The following is a 17,947-nucleotide window of genomic DNA, read 5'->3' as shown; positions in this document are numbered from 1 at the left end:
AGGTAACTCCTTCCCACTAAGTGATAATACCTATTCAAGAGGGTACTTGCTGAGGACTGCATTCAGCAACAATTACCCATGTTCATACTTCTGTAAACACACCCAGAAAGAGTGAACGGATTCCTCCACCACTGAAATCTGTATTTTTAATACTACTTTTATCTGAAGTAGGATTTTGTTTTCATCATACAGAATTTCTTTTCCAGCTCTTGGCATCAGTTCAGAATGGTGAGATTATTACAACCATGTATTTTAGAGCCTACTTTTTTTTTTTTTTTGATAATAATGTAAGAACAAGCATACTTTAGGAAGCAAAGACACCCAGAATCCATCCTATGACATGAAGTGTGCACAGCTGGGCTGATGCTCTATTCCAAAATGTTTCCTACATGAGTATTGTAAGGCAAAGCTTAGGCTCTGCTCTGAAGTGTTAGAGGATCCCCATAACGCTGATACCTCCCCTCTGTCTGGCTCTAAGCAAACCTCTCAGAATGAGAGGAACTGGCAGGAGCACCAGCGCTTCAGCCCAGAGGACCAGGAGAACACCCAACAGAAACTCAGGACACCATCTGATTCTGAAGAAGTTTTGGTATCTTTTTGTCAATGTCTGAGCTAGAGGTCTATTTCAGAACATCTTCAGTGCCTGAAAATGACCTTCAGGATATTGAGCACTACCTCCCACTTGTAATCCAATAATAAGACACAGTCCAGCTTTTAGGATGCTTAAGATACATGGGAATTGGATTCCCAGCACATAGTTCAGGCTTCCAGGCACCCCTTCCAAATGTTGATCACCTCCCCATAGAGCAAAAGGAGCCTCAAACCACTTCAAACTTTCCTTATACTAAGTGGTACTAGTATTGTCAGTCATGTCTTGGACATAGTGTCCCAGTGTCTCTAGAGACAAGGCCAACACTTTGCATAGATTCTGAACTGGCCTGAGATCCAAGATACTGATTTGAAACTTCATTCACAAAAGACTATTGGCTAAGCTGCCACTCTTGGAGCGATGGACGTATCAGAAGGAAACTCGATAGACAAGAAAAAAAGAAGAGCAACTACTTGCATATTCTGGCTAGGTTTTCCCACTGGCACAGGAACATGTCACCTCACATGCTCAGCAGGTGTCTTCTCCTGGGGCAACTGAAAGAGTACAGGCAGGTCTGTATTCACAGTCTGACATGAGCTAGACATATGCTGCCATGCGACTCAGGAAGCTATACAGAATCTCACTACCAAGAAATGCGTGATCCAAGGCTGCTCCAAGATGTGCGATAAACACCATGGCTGCAACTACTGCCAGCATCTTGTTAACATCCTCAGTGCTGTACAGGCTCCAAACTGGAGGGTCTTGTAAAGGTAACAGTTCTGTTCCCCTATGAAAGTATTCCCTATGAAACGTTCATCTGGCTATGCTGAAATCTCCATTCTGAAGCTTCCAGAACCTTAGGCATCAGAATTGTGCCTCAGCAGCAGCATAAGTGCTAGACATGGATCCAGTAGCCTGCCACAGAGCCACCAGAAAACAGATGGTTGCTCTTCCTGTCAGTGTCAGTTCTTTAGAAGAATGGGGAATGCTCTCAAGGCCAAAAGGTGACAGAGATGTCACAACAGAGGAACCATGTGCCTTGATGCTGGCAAAGAAAGAGAGGACGTGTCCCTCTGCTGATTCCTTACTTTTGTCTCAATAGTGTGAGCTAACCCATGCTATGTGGTCTGTGAATCCAAAGCTTGCAGCATCTCAGCAACCCTCGTGGTAGCGGTGGGAAACAGTTAGGCTAAAAGCCCAGGCTTAGTCTTTCAGAAGTGGTCGCAGGGATACAAGATTATGACTTGTTACTAGCACAGAAAAAGAAACAAAGAATTCAACACAGCAGAGCTTTCTGCGTCCATAACTGGGCTGAACAGCTTCACAAGAGAACTGTGATGGATCTGTAGCTCTCTGCCCTTTTGGGTCCCAGGTTTCAGAGAAAATTTATTTGGTACATGTGCTCACCAAGGCAACAGAAATATTTGATGGAATCTGAATCACACATGGGGTAGATGCCTGGAATGCAGCTTTGGAAGAGGCATCGCTAGGGTACAGAGATAAAAGCTGGCTGGTGGGGGAAAGTAATAGCAGTGGGAATAGATGGAAATAAAGAGAGAGCGAGAGTAATGAACTGAAACAGCTCTAGATGTGCTCCACCCTATGCAGCCATCAGGGAGGATGAGCACAATGTCAGCACTTTATTTATGGAAAACGTGAACAAAAAATATCCATGCTTGTGATATAATATGTACATTTAAGAGTGTATCTGTCGATAATCACACAAAGCTAGAACAAAAGCATACATGGTATACAATCTTTTGTTAGGTGTTACTTTTGCTATATAGTGTTCATTTCAAAACATGGTTTAATAAAGTAAAATTGGTTTTTAACTGTTTAAAATATTCCAGTAACATAAATGGAAATATTTCTGGGGTTTTATTTTGCTACGGTAAATCAAGATGTGCATTATTAGAATTACCTGAACTAAAGTTTTGCTTTCTATCTACTTGTTTTTGGGTTTTTTTTTGTGGGTTTTTTTTTTACACAATGGTAATGTTAAAAGGTGTTCCAATAGCCTAGGGAAAGTTATTTAATATTTTACAACCATGCACTGTATCACAAGATTGGGTTATCTTATTCCTTAGTTTATTAATTTAAAAAATGCAATCCAGAAAGAAAACTCAAAGCCTCTACACTGTAATACATTTGACAGAGATGAATAAATCTGAAACAGCTTTTTGCTGGCCGTAAAGCTTCAATGAGCTGCTGCCTTCATCAGTAAATATTCTGTATGGTCATTCTATGAGGCCCATAATGATGATTTATCTTCAGGGAAAGCTGTACCTCGCAGAATGTCAGTCAGTGGAAGCAGCTGCATTCATTTATTGGCAAAGGCCTCAAAACCTGCCTCACACTCAGGCTCTGCAGAACAAAGCTCTTTTCCCAATAAGGGAAACCCCTGGATGTTAGGTGGAAAGGCTGCTAGGCTGACAGAGAAATCCATCTAGAAGTGGATCATAGCCCTTCACCACAAAACTAATGAATAAAATGAAAAAAAGCAGTAACACTGTGAATTAATGATACTAAGTGAATAAGCTTTTAATGGCCCAATCTTGATACAGTTTAATTCCAAAAATGAGAAATACATTAGAAGTACTAAAATAAACTGAACTGTGTAATGACCACTGCTTTCTGATAAATAGCAATGGCTGATAACTGTAAATATGACATAGCACCAAAATAATAACCCTTAGCATGTGAAAGCTATAAGAACATTTTTGACAGTTGTAATCAGCAATACTCATGAAGAAATACCCTTTCGATAGTAAATAGCTCTTGGTGGGAGCCATTTATTTAACGCTAGTAGCAATATAAAAAGTGAATTTGCCTGAAAGAATTGATTCTGCAGGATTAGTATTGTAGCAGTTAGGTTCGTCTATGCACTTACTGTACAATAAACAGAGCAGAGCGGGTCTTGGTGTTCTGAACATAAGTGCTAAATTCATAGAAACAACTTATTAGTTGCAATAAAATCAAAGGGTAAAGAATTATTCAAAATTAAGTTCTCTCTGTTGTAAGCATAACTTGCACTTCAGCATAGTTTCAAATGTTGTCTATTTTCCTTAGACAAAGAAAACAAGAACCAGTCATCATTTGCACTTTTTGCATTATAAATCTTCCCACAGAATTGCTGTAGCTTTTTAATTTCCATTTCAATCCATTACCATTAAGGGATTTAAAAGGCCGATGGCTTAAAGTTTCCCTAAACCGCTTTCAAATTCTCAGCCACTGGAACATTAAATGATTTTCCAAAATGCAGAGTTAAAGAGAAAAGAAACTGAAAAAGGGCAACAAGTCCCACAGAAAACTTGCTGCATATATTGAAGAGACCCTACAATTAAGATACTATTTTCTGCCTGATTTACAACTTCTCTTAAAACCAAGGAGCAGAAGCACAGGGAATCTTACTAAAAAGAAATCAAGCTGTAAAATGGTAGCTACCCCCTTAGTCAGAAAGGTATCTAAGCACATGCCTAACTTTAAAGCAAATAAAATTGAAATTTAGTGCACTGGAAATTCCTCAGTACTTAGAGTGCATATTAGGAACAATTTCTTCACAGAGAGGGTGCTCAGACATTGGAACAGGCTGCCCAGGGCAGCTGTGGAATCACTGTCCCTGGAAGTGTTCAAAAGACACGTAGATGAGCCCTTAGTGACATGGTTTAGTGGCGGACTTGTCAGTGTTGGGGTAATGGTTGGACTCAATGATCTTAAAGCTCTTTTCCAACCAAGTTGATCCTATGATTCTATGATTTTCCTGTCCATGGCATGGATGGTAAATGTCAATGATAATTACAATTTTATGTGATCGAGAATCATTGTCAGATGACACATATATGAGCGTTTTCTCCATATACCAGTGGAACCACATCAACTTGCATTAGCTGAGCATATGACATATACATCAGCCTGTAGCTTTTTTTGTAAACAAAAGCTAACTATGAGAACTAACCCACTCTGCCAAGAAACCCCCAACTCAACTCACACTACATGCCGAATTTGCTGAACAAACTCTTTTTATCCTTCTCATCTATGCTTTCAGAAAGACAAAGCTGAGACAAGGAAAGGTACAGATCTGCTAAGTCTTGCAAGGTATTTTTGGGAGGCTGGAAAAGTAAACCGAATCCTATTCAATACTGCATTTAGTTTATGTGCAATACTTGTTTGATCTCATATTCAGAAGCTTAGGAAGGCATGCTTAGCAACTCACACAAAAGCAGGATGAGACTAGAAGTTTCTTTATTTTTGGCTAAATTGGGGCAAATGGAGGGAAGAAAACCTTTGTGAGAGGCAGTTTTCTAATTGGCTCAAAATCTTATAATACAAATGCCAGATCTTCAACCAGATCAGTGCTGGTCAGAGCCTTTGCAGGCTTTTTGCTTCACTATCATACTCCAGTTGTTAACATCCTCTAAAGGGCCATGACTGAGTAAGCCCAAATGCCTCCTTATGCCACAGCTGTGGTGCTGGCTGCAGAACCGGTTCTCATGCCACTTGAGCTGTGCAATGAGATGGGAGGCAGAGCAAGTAAGACCACCCATTATTTGAGGCTGAGAAGCACAATCGTGCATAGGTAACATTTCACCTGATCTTTCACTGCCCTTCAGAGGACAGAATCACCAGTTACTCTTGGCTGCAGAACAGCCAACAGAAAAGATTTCAGTCAAAAATGGAACTGTAAAACAACATAAGCCACCTTACCTTCCAAATGTTCTGTTGTAACCAGTCCTAATGCTACCATGAAGGCAATTTTCTAAAGAAAAAATAAACAGAGGTTAGATTTTCTACTACAACAATCATGGAAGAAGTAAATAAATAAATCTAGCATTGATAGAATAAACCCAGTAAAGGTCTTTTAGAAATGTATCTTATTTAAACTCATTGTAATATGAAGAACTTTAATTGAAGATTTGCTTCAAATATGCCTGGCCAGTTACAGCCTACTTGTATGGCTATATGAACTTTAGCAGTTCAGACACTTATGAAGCGAATGCTGTATGACTACTGATTTTATACAGCGCATGATCAAAATTCATTCAATTCAATCAATTCAATTTCATGCAGCTACCTGCTTTGTTACTCCACTCTTTAGAGAAGTAATTGTGTATTATTATTGCTACCTGAAAATGGCACTGCTTTTATTGGATGTTAGCAAGCTGCATGAAGTAAAACAAGATACGATACACTTCCAATGAACTTTACATCACTGAACAAAACATCTGAAGCATATTGAAAGTCCCTTCCCCCAAAAAAAAACTTTCAGAAATTTCTCTTCCCAATTTTCAGAAATAATATCATGTGCATGAATCATGAAGAGGTACACTGGTACACTGATCCAATATTTTCCCTCAACAGAAAGTGAACAAACATCTCCTGATGCACTAGTGAACTCATTCTGCAGTGAGGAATCTGATCTAAAATATTACTCAGAACTCTTGTACACTATATATATGCAAAACACATCTCCATACTAACAAATCTTCAGAACATACCAGTGCAGCAATAGGAGAAGTACTAGAGCAGATCTTAAATTTTCTGTCAGTGATTTTTCATTGGGAATTTTTTCTTTTCAGGAGAAGTTTTGCTGAAGCTTTTATTCCATCTTTTTGATGGAAAACTGAAATTCTGCTGTGTTGTTTCAAGCACAAACTGAACTGAGCTCAGTTTTGAGTAGTACCTGTGGTACTTTGGGGCCTTGGGGATCTCTTCCTCTCCCGCTGTGCTGAACAATGTGCTGGATCATGTTACCCAAGTGGCATTTTTATGAGGTGCAATTTCACACGAGAGACAATTTGACTATAAACCCCAAGCTACTAGAAAATCCAAGCAAGCAAAGCCCACAGTCCAACTCTGACAAAGCAATTAAAAAAGATGCAATTATCATACCACAAATAAAATCTGTAGATTTAGGTCAAACTAAAATACAGTGCTTAAGCAGAAGAAGGTCAAAGCATTCTGTTTCATCCAAAGGAGTGTCAGGAAAAGATGTTTGAACACTTCCAAGTCAAAATTAGTTTGAACCTTCTTGTTTTGTGAAAAACCTAATGATTCAACTTTTCATTTCATTTCAGGATTAAATGAACTAGTAAATCACTAGGATTATCATTTCCTTTGCAGTTCTGACTTTCATGCAGTCACATTGTGAAAGCAAGCACACCCTCATTTGACAGATTAAAAGATCTAGCTATGGGATGGTTTCTTCAAAGTCTGAGGGTCAGGATTGGTCATTTACACCCCTCTTGTATCTGTGAAAATACCTTTGTCAAACAGGTGAACTAACAACCTCATAAGAAAGGGATATTTGCTTTCCACAATTTTCTGGCATGTAACCCTCCCTGTAGATTAACAAAAATGGTGATGTAGAATCTCATCACTGGCAATTTAGCTATATTCACACTATATTTCTGCCTTCCGTAGCAGTGGTAATGGCAAGCACATGTGTTCATTTGCATGTCAGACCTTGATTTCAATAATGTTCACTCCTTACATGTCTAAACCACCAGATAGACACAATGGGGACTCCACACCTGAAGGGAAAGATGAATATTTGATCCGATATCCACTGTGCAGTTCTGAGAAGAAAATTAGCCAACTGAGTAGAATTACAAGCTTCACCTCACTCCCACCAAAAAGAAAGTTTGTGGCAGGATGCATCTCAGCACTCCGAGGGAAAGTAATAACATTTAGGTATAGAATCAGAAAGTTGGAACAGTTAATGTGCAATTGTATTTTCCCAGTGGAGCGCAGAACGCCTGTATTACCCGAAGATTAAACTGTAGGGGGAACATACATTTTCTGACATCTAAACTAAAATTATTTGAGTACTGGAGTATTTGCTAAACAATTTCCTCTCTTCATGATAAAGTCATTTGAATACATATCTAATTAAACGTAATGACAGCATACTTGCTTAACATACGAAGAGCCTTCATAAATGGACGTGATAATTATCTCACTGTTAAGCACAGGAAGGGTTAGCTTTCATAGATATTTGAAAGATGGTTCCTTTTAAAAAAATCCCAGTAGAAGGTGTAGTCTTTTTAACAAGCATATTATATTAACAGCATATTTGTTTTTATGGGCTTTGCTATTTCACACTCACATAGCTCCCTACATTCAACTCGAAGTACTACTTCCACTGCAATGCTTTTCTTTCAAATATTGCAGAGTTGGTATTGTTTCTATTTCTCCTCTGCACAGTAATCTACAAAATGGAGGCTTCAGTTAATCCAGATTTTCAGTCCAGACCAAACATTACTATTTAGTTCATAATTTCAATGTGTCTCTCTTGTCTTTCTTACATGAGATTAAAAACACTGTTAGCTAAACACCTTTTACAGCAACATTTTTTCTTTTAAATAGAATGTCCTGGAAAATGCTGTCAGAAACATAAAAATTTACTAATACAAAAATTCTTAAAAGTAAAATACCTGGGAAAAAAAATCTGTTTATTTCTGTGCTGTACTCAGGTTCTTTTAAGAATAAAACCCAAGCCCATTAAAAAAAATCAAACCCCCCAGGCACTTGCTTCCCAGAGGATTAGCTCCCCTGAGTTAATTCCTTTGCAGAAGTCACACAGGTGGGAGAAAACCCATCATTAAGTATGCAATTGTTGACCCCCATCCCCAGCAGAGCCCTGCTGATGGCAGGAAGTGAGTGACCCACTCCTCCAGACCTTCCTCAGCTCTGGGATAACTAAATTCTCCCAGCTTATATCCCAGGACAGGGTTCTGACCACTGGACCTGGGAAACCCTGGGTGGCAGAAACCCCCTCCTTTATCCTGCTTCTGGGATAGACCCTGCACAGCCACACGTCCAGGTATCCTGGCTGTAAGACAGCAGACATGAGGAGGTTTGGTTTAGTCTAATGATGATGTACTTGGAAAAGGAGATATCTCTGTCTTATGCAAAAGGCATACCTATAGCAGGAGTTGTGTCTGGGATCAGCTTCATGTCTTCCCAACAGAATGACCAAACCAGGAACAAAAATACAGTAATTATCCTTAGTCTTTTCTGTTCATTTAGGTACGCTCAGTAACTACATATGGTATTCCTCGATACTGGTAAGTCTGGTTATTTCTGGTTTATTTGTTCTAAGTTTTCAATTTAATCTGTTAAATCCCAGTCTGCCATGACTAACATTTATGTAGAGCCATACTGGAGTTCCTGTCTCAGTTTCGTGCTTTGAAGATAAACAAAAATATGGAGAGAAGTGCCTAGAGTGCTTATTTTCTTTTAAAAACTACCATGGTATCTTTGTTACTCTTTCCCATAAATTTAATAATCTGTTTAAAAGCCATGAGTGCTTTTAGAAATGCACAGTATGTCTTTTCACAAAGCAAAACAAAGATTTTTCTAAAACCATTTCATTTTGTAATTACATGTTCTATTTATGTCATTACATGTGTTTACACTAATTATGCTGTTAGTTCTAATTACACTAACTGCATAAATACATGATAATCAACTAAAGTTTACTTTCAAAGAACAAAAGAAATTACACCTATTTAAGGCTGTGAAACAAATCTATGAAAAAAGAAAGAGCCACCATACTTAAGGACATAGCATTGAGCGTTCAGAAAACTGTGCTTGCCAAGACCACCAGTATAGGAACTGTGCTTGCCAAGACCGCCAGGTAGGAACAATATTCTTGGTTGCCAAAAAGGTAGTCAGGATATTCTAGTCAGCAATTTCATGAAAAGCTCATTAACTTTATGAATGCTACACCAAAAAGAGTGCCCAGTCCCAGGGCCTCTTCCACCACCTCTAAGGAAGACTTTTGCTAAATGTTCTGTCAATATTCCTTGTGGTAATCAGATACAGGCAAAGAAAAAAGTATGGGTTTTTTAGCATTCTGTTTTTAAGTGGGATCTCCTAGCCCTTTCTGCTTATAAGGTACTACACAATAAATAATCATAGAATCATAGAACAGTTAGGGTTGGAAAGGACCTTAAGATCATCAAGTTCCAACCCCACTGCCATGAGCAGGGACACCTCGCTCTAAACCATATCACCCAAGGCCTCGTCCAACCTTTTGGAAATACCTCCCTAAACAAAACAGGACTCTACAATCCCATCATTTGGTGGCAATGGAGATTCATATGAGTGTCAGATTTTAAACCTGGGAGATTTCCTAACTGCAGTTCTGCAGAGCTTCTTCATCAGGTTGTGATATTCTAGGCTAAAAGCCACTATTATCCTTACACAGTTTTAACTATACCAACCTCTTAAAATGGTAAAACAAATGACCACCCACATGCCTCAAGTATCATTATAAATTTATATCGTAATAATCCTCTTAAAACTACAGCACCAAGGATGCTTTTCTGCTGTACATTTATTATACTAGTAAGGTTAAGATTTCATATAGCTGAGCATTTCTGCAACAGAAGTAGATTCAGTTTGTATTAACTTCTCAAATTGCTGCAAGAGTACATACAATCTAATGTGAATACATCTAGTGAAAAAAGAAAATGCCTGTTAAAGACAGACCCTGTTTCTACAAGGACTTCTGATTTATATTTTTAGCTTACATCACAAATGCAATTCATGAAAGAGATTCAATCTTATAACCTGCTTTCTGCTCTCTAACTCAGTTTGAAGGTCTTTAATGTATTTCAGGCTAGAAAGAATCCCTCTACATGCAGGAAGTCATAAACGGTAAATGCAAGAAACTGTATTGTTAAATGCAACATAAAAATTGCAGTGTTCATTACAAAGAAGATGTAAAAGCTCAGCTTATGAATGAATTTTTAAGTCAAACTCATACACAACCTGTAAACCCAATGATGTATATTTGATAACATAAAAGAAAGTATCTGAAGTTTGTATACACCTTTCAAAAGAAACTCAGCAATACCACACAAAGTGACTAGATCTCTATGAGACCTACAAATCTTACATTTTGTGACACTGGAAGTTTTGATGCAAACCGAATTCGTCACAGCACATCACTGGAAGGAAAATCACCTCTACTGCAGTGATTGGGTAGAGAGATGAACGGCTGGCAGAATCATGAGCACAAATGCAGTAATGTAATATGCACACGGAAAAATGTTCAAACTTGGTTGCCACAACTTAACTGTACTGTGGCTCACTTATTTAAAAATAAATAATTCACCTCTGGATTTTCCTCCTTTTTCTTTTTGGTAGCAGGGGGTCCCTGAGCTGACTCTTCGGGAGGTTTCTTTGTCTCCACTTTACTTTCTGTCTGGGTTTGGACTTGAGGCTGAATAATGATAACCTAAAAGATAACGTAGAAATAAAATAATTCATTACATCAATCTGGATTTTTCTGCCTGGCAACACTGATTCTTCTTTGAAGGCTACTTGATATCCCTGCAGACAACAAATGCAAGTCACAAGCCAAAAATATATATATAAATCTGGATTCCTAGGTAATGCTTCTAAAACCATACCTAAGTTTTTAAAAATTAATTTTTATTGGTACATTACAAACCTATTGCAACCTAAGGGAACCACTTGATCAGTGCCTCGGAAAATTAGGACACTTTCTATTTAGAGGATTTCTGAAGCTGACTCAGCCTAGCTTTAGCACACATGTTGTCAGTGATTTTAAGGTCTTTCCTTTGATTTTATTTTGCATATAGGTAGAAGAGATGGGCTTATTACACATTCAAAGCCACAGTCTGATATCAGTCATACCAATGTTCTTCAGAATGAACCCATGTGGATGGGAAAGAAGATACTCCTCAGTACTACTCATGTAACTGAGAACAGAGTTCAGTCCTCATCATTTATGTGTTATGAGCAGTGGATGTTCAGTTTTGCATAAACAAAACAAACTATATGGGGTTTAAATTAAAAATAATTCTGGTTCAGAAGCTATTGGAATTACAACACAGATCTCTTATACATGCATGTATGTTAGTATATCCAGCTGCTCATATCTGAACTACCACATGAAGATTTACATGATGCATATAACTCAGAAGCTATTAAGCTGAAAGGAATGAAGGACAATTTCTGGCCACGGAACTACACACGTGACTTTATATCCATAATCAAAGCTTCATGAAGGACTATGGAAGATCTTCCCAAGCTCACCTTCCTGATGAAGGTTACTGGATTTGAACACTGGGCCTTTTCCATCTATTTCACTGTTAGCTTTCAATCAATGTATTTAATTGTTAGATACTTTACCTCAATTCAGTCACTCTAGAAGATTCAAGAGCATAAAAAGGGATGGTTTTCTTAAGCAGCATCCAGTTTAAGTAAGAGAAAAATAAATTATGTTAGAAAAGTGGAGAAGAGATGCCTGCTTTTATTTACCTCAAAAGCCATCATATATTCTTTTTTAGTACTGTATGAGAACCTGTGCTGTCAACAAGACCCAAAGTAGTAGGAATCTAGTAGCAAATTATAGTGAGTGTCTACTGGGTATGTTGTTAGCTTTTATTGAATCTGTTTCTGGTATAATAGCTGTGAAGTTCTTGTATTTCAAAGCTGAAAAGCAGTACAAAGAAGAAACAAGTAATTCGGAACTTGGGTTTTTTTCTTACTGATTTATCTGCTGATCAGTTTTGAAATCCTGAGCCCTCATTTCATTTAGTCTTCCCCTGGAAGTGTACAAGGGAATGCCTGATTGTTTGATATACTCCCCTGGGGTCAGTCAATATAACTAGGATCACTGTATAATTGAAGAGGGAGTCCATAAGAAATTTGAGCCTGCACAGAATTCAGGGATATTATTAGTGAGGATTGGTTTAAGGAAATGGAAGATCATATGGTCCCATTAATGTCAGGCTACATAATGATGCATTTTGTTCCCACTAAAAAATATGCTTGTACACAGACAGATGTCTACCAGCATCCATGTGTCCCCCTAAGAATTTTCCCATTGATTTTTCATTATTTTCTTTAAAGAAAAAGAAACCAACACTGACACCACCCTGCACAGGGCTGTGCACTCCCAAGGGAATATTCTTCTTACATCTGCAATGTAATTGCTGTGCCTGATAACCAAAAATAATGTCATGAAAAGCAGAACCTACCTTGCTGTCGGCACTAATGAGGAGTGGTTGCACTTTAATGCTATCGTTGACCACAGAGACAGTCGCGCTGGTGCTGATAGGAGTTGCATTGTTGGGGGAGGTGGAGATGATGGCGTATGCCACACCTGCACTGCTCAGAGGTGATGAAATAGCTGTTGGCTCGGTGACACTTTGTGACTGGCTGTTAGGCGTCTGTACATGGCTGACAGTGTTATTGGCAGTCGGGAGGGCAGGGCTGGGGTTTTTGATGCTGACTACAGTTGCCTTCTGGAAGGTAGGAGGCTGCTTGGAAGGTTGGTCTCTGCACGGGGAGATAGGGAGGCTGTCTGGAATCAGAGTCTTTGGCCTAACCTACAAACAGAGAGCTAGAAGTTATCAAGCACAGCCTCACACCATAATGAACAAACACTGCACACATGCACTCTCCCAGTAGAACCCCTAGTTTCATTAACCATGGAAGAGGAGCATCTAGAAAAACATAACATAGCAGCTCAAAGTAGCCAGCCACTTATTTACTTGTAGATATATTCCCAGCACTCCCCAGTTGGGTCATTTCAGAGTCCTTAACTCATTGCAATGCTGAACGAGACTGGAGGAAAAAGTCAATTCCTCACTTTTATTAGCACACATCCATACAAATGCTATTCAAGTCACATCCAGTTCTCAGTAGCGATGTTTAAGCCAAAACCTTTGCAAAGAATGGAAACCCCAGACACAATAATTTCCTATTCTGAAGGGCACAACACTCTTGCTATGAATTAAGGAGTGGGAACTGAATCATTAAGGGAGTTGTGGGAAAGCACTTACAGGAACAGTAAGCACATGCACTTATACTGGTGTATTAGTGAATGAAGATCCTCACCATGTCTAATGGAGAAGACATCAATCACGCAACCACTCATCTCACCAAAAGAAACCCACAACCATCAAACTTCATATTTTGCTGCTGCAAGTAAGGATCTCATTTGCAGCTGTGGGTGGATGAAGAAGGAACTTCCATGCGTGGAGGGGAAACTGTTTGCCAAGATTTGTGAAGGCTGCGGCTCTACCCAGAGCCATGAATGATAGCTGCAAACAACTGTCTCCAGCTAACGTGATGTGTTTCCAGTGGGGTAATTAATGTCACCCTGGTGACATGGCTCTGCCTTAACAACATGTTAAGTACAGTTCTAGTACTGAAAATAAATAATTTAAACTGCTTCGCATGAAGTTAAATTCACTTCCAGCTTGTTCGTTACCATGGCCAGATAAAAGTCGGTTCCCTCTGTGCTTATTTAGTCCTGTCACTTCTCGCACCTTCCATACTGTGAAACAAAATGACAAGTTGTAACAGACAGACATGGGAAACAGCTGCCTGTGTCACTGCACTGTAGTCTACAGGAGCCCTTCCAATGATGCCGACTTCAATCTGCAGCCTAAGTAAGCGATTTAATGAAAACATGGGGATTTACTTGTGTGCAGAAAATCATTTTTCAAGGCTGGCCGTCATCCTCTATCATGCCAAGGAGATACGTACCTATTTGTCCCTACAGCAAATATTAAGGGCAGCAACACATGTATTGCAAGCTCTTTGTGTTTTCATAACTCAGTCTGCAACTGCCAATAGAATCCTAAAACCTGCAAGCAGAGCAAATGTGCAAATTGGAGCCACAGTCCTGCTCAGGAGTGTCTAAATTGTCAGTAACCACGGTAGATGGAAAGTGAAAGAGGAAACAGAGCTGAAGAAGAAAAAAGAAAAGGATTTGCTCAAAGTCCTGCAGCAGAATCATGATAAAGCCAGAAAGCTGCTGTATTCAGCTTGCAACTTTGGGGTAACACTGGGAAGCCTCATAGACCCACTGTGAAATGATGCTAAACTACGCTAAACTAGGTGTAACCATATTCAAGATACAGTGACAGTAATTGAGGGTGTTTTCTCTTTTCCCTCTATCCAATCACTTTATGTAATGATTATTTCATTTATTTAGTTGAGATACCAGACAAACACCCTGGTCAAGTTGTTAAGAGGAATCTATAATTAGCTTCATATCTGTAATTAGTTAATGGTCTTATTTTCTAAAGTAGTGCACAGAGGATTGGTTTAAACCCATCTTGGCCTAGTCATTCTGCAAAACTAAGGCTTCTAACACAACCAACAGTTCAGTGCAATAGGAGACGTGATGTTTAAAGCACCTCGTTCATGTTTATATCAGTCAGTTATACAAGCAGATCTTGTAATATCTACTTTTATGTTTTCATAAAATATCCTTTCTCTACTATATCTTATATAAGTCTCTCATATGTAAGCCTTTAACAAATTGCTCATGCTCATGTGCTCAGAGACACGTTCACAGAAATAGTATCATTATTCAAGAAAAATATGTCTTGAGAAGGTTGGCAAAATACAGTAAAATGTCTTACCATGGCTAAAAAAAAATCCAAATTTTAGCTTTTAGCTGTTTTGCTAACATCTAAATTTTACCACCTCTCCTTAAAACAAAATAACTTTCTCGTAAATTAACATAATATGTTACCAACAGAAATACTGTAAGCAGATAAGCACATATATTCAGGGGAAGAAGGAGAGAGAGAATAAGAAATTGTTCAGATCAAAGACTCAATAGAACAGGCACTGAGATCTTTACAAAGAAGCAAGTCTGATAAAAAAATCAGCTCAGGAGTTTTTCTACCCAAAAACTGTCAATGTAGTCTACCAAGATCTACTGTATCTGTTACTCTTAATTGTGGTTTTATATTTAATCAAAAGCCTAATTAAAACTAAATGCCTATATGCATATTCCAGCTATATAATTATCTTTTCTACACTATTACATATATATATAATACATGTACTGACTGTCAGATGTAATACCTCAGTGAATCCTATACACACCCTTAATACACATTCTGGAAGTTGTGGATGAATGCATATTACTTTGCTATAAAATAAGCTCTTTCCTGCACAGGCAATTAAACAGACTTAATTTTCCAAAGGAACCCACTCTATATAAAGTGCTGCATACTGAAATAGCTGACACGATTTACCATTCCGGTACAGCACAAGAACATACGCTGGGCGTTTTCTGCCACCGTGTGATACAAAGGAGGTATAGCGGCCTTCACGGACTAAAGCCTCTGCGAATTCCCTGGCAAATTCAGCTAACGTTGTGAGAGAGTATTTATTTGCAATTATAAAATAATGAAAAGGATTGACTACACAAAAACTTTCAGGTGCTCTTGAGTTACAACTAAAATAAATTACAGTTAAAATTATGTTTAATCCCGGAGTCCACAGGCATGAATCCAAAACAGAAAGCAAGCATAGAAGCTCCTTGTGCTCTAACAGCTATGAACCTTCTTCCTTTGAATATAGACACTAAGTGTAAGCACTTAATAATCAGCCAAGTGAAAGACCTTTAGCAGACTTTCACATTAAAAACCAAACTGCTAATCTGTGAGAATAAATGGTGTCAGCTAGGAAGAAAAAATAAATGAAGGAAAGAATTAGCTCAAATTCCTTTTCCTCACAGCAAAACTGTGGCTTAAATTTGGGAGATGAAAGGAGGACAAGTGGCACTAACAGAAGTTTGGAAATAGAGAGTCACCAAAGAAGAACTCGGGAAAAAACTAGGCCAGGGCACAGACTGCATTCCACATGCAAGGTACCAAAAAGACATTTTCTACTAAAAGTAGCACAGGTGGGATGACACCGGTCCCCATTACAAGAGACACAAAAATAAAAGGTGCAAAAGTTTAGTAAAAGAGAAAAGAAAGAATAACAGACAGCATGTATGTTACCATGTGAAAACTGCAACTGCTGGAGAGTGCTACAAATAACAATTCTCCTGTAGTGCAGCCCTCCTCTCCCCAGGTATCTTTCATTTAACTTCTGACAGCTGTCAAAACAGAATGTGATACTATCAGGGCTCTAAATGCAGGAAAAGAGAGAGCTTCTTCTTGAATGTAATGATTTCACAAACCCATGTTGTTCTTGGGTTTCCTCAGTACCCACAATAACAAACATTTGATTTTGGGTGGCAATATTCAGACACCCCTAGTACTTCCTGAATAGTGTGCTGCAGGTGAGCACACTGTTCAAGATATTCCCGAACCTGAGAATTCACTAAGTGGGGGGTGTCTGCTTTTCAGACAGGGAAATAACAGGGAGCCCAATCCTGTGAGATGTGCAGCATGCTCTTTTGTTCAGCAACATCGGATATGTATTTCAAAGAGTTTCAGAACAGGAGGGAATCAGCTCCTGTGACTAATACAACTTCTTGTATATCCCATATCAATAAGCTCCATCCAGATGTCCCTATATGATGCTCAAAGGCTTTCATTACACCAAAACATCATTCCAGCTCTCAGGAGTACAAACTGTTGAATACCACAGTGGTGAACGAACTGCTGAGTGGCTGAAGTGGGAGAGCCTGATGTGTCCCCCCTCTGACAAAGGCAACTGTGATCATGGGCAATCGATTTTCTGAGATACATCCCATCAGATGAGCCGCTCCCATGCTGTAGTAAAGAAGGTAAAAAAGAAAACCTCTTACAAAATAAGCCCTCGAGATCCAACCCAAACAAGTATGGAGGGAAAGGAAGACAAGGAAAGCAAAGCACACAATTCCTCCCATCTCTGTGGGCACTATTACTTAGTCCTAAAGGACAGGATTTAATTAGAACAGTTATGTCTGTGCAGATCTGCTGGTAATATGAAAATTATTAAGGGCAATTCTGGTAAACGTGTTCTCCTTACAGCCTAGCAAAGAAGGGAAGTTAACAAGTGCACTTCAATCACAAAACCAGAAGGGATCACCATGATCCTCCAGCTCACAGACTGGCCATCGAACTTCTCCCAGAAACTGAAGACAGATTCTGAAAGAAAATACTAACGACTTCTTAATGATGAATTCATCACGAGCCCCAATAAACTGTTATAATACTTGATTATGCCCATGACTGGTGTTTCATTGCGAGGCTGAATTTGCCTAACTTCAGCTTCCAGTCCTTGGATCTTGTTACAGCTTTGTCAGCAACGCTGAAGAGCCCTCCCCCTTCCCTATATCAGATATCAGCTGGATTGTGCTCAGCATCAATCAGCCCTTCATACTGGCAGGGCCGATCTGTATGAGAGCAAATTTTTCAGCTCAACGCAATATCACATTGCCTTTGAGAGAAAGGCCATTATTCACACTTTATTTTCACTTCACCCTTGTACTCGGAGCTTAAAAACAAAAAATCAAAATGGATTTGGCACAATTCATATGTCACAGAGGCAAAGTGCTGGGAGCAGCAGACAGAGCTTTCATTCTTGAAAAGCTTCAGAGGATCACACAGAAAACATTAGCAATGGCTGATAAAA

At 38.9% G+C, this 17,947-nt stretch overlaps 1 protein-coding gene across 3 annotated transcripts in view; it reads right to left on the bottom strand.

Annotated features, from left to right (window-relative positions):
* The window catches only part of PHF21B (PHD finger protein 21B), a 164,894-nt gene that overhangs the window by 13,481 nt on the left and 133,466 nt on the right, over positions 1 to 17,947 (bottom strand). For all 3 annotated transcript variants that reach the window (XM_061358969.1, XM_061358953.1, XM_061358959.1), the window contains 3 exons: positions 12,607 to 12,957; positions 10,713 to 10,835; positions 5,294 to 5,345 (listed from right to left, as the gene is read on the bottom strand). In XM_061358969.1, coding sequence (XP_061214953.1) covers positions 5,294 to 5,345; positions 10,713 to 10,835; positions 12,607 to 12,957 — 526 coding nt within the window. The remainder of the gene's footprint in view (positions 1 to 5,293; positions 5,346 to 10,712; positions 10,836 to 12,606; positions 12,958 to 17,947) is intronic.

The sequence above is a fragment of the Neopsephotus bourkii genome, unplaced genomic scaffold (genome assembly GCF_033783945.1).
Source record: "Neopsephotus bourkii isolate Nb327-2 ecotype Australia unplaced genomic scaffold, CSIRO-AGI_Nbou_v1 NB_107, whole genome shotgun sequence".
Lineage (NCBI taxonomy): Eukaryota > Metazoa > Chordata > Aves > Psittaciformes > Psittacidae > Neopsephotus > Neopsephotus bourkii.
Note: the sequence above shows the minus strand (reverse complement) of the source record. Positions and strands in the feature narration are given on the sequence as shown.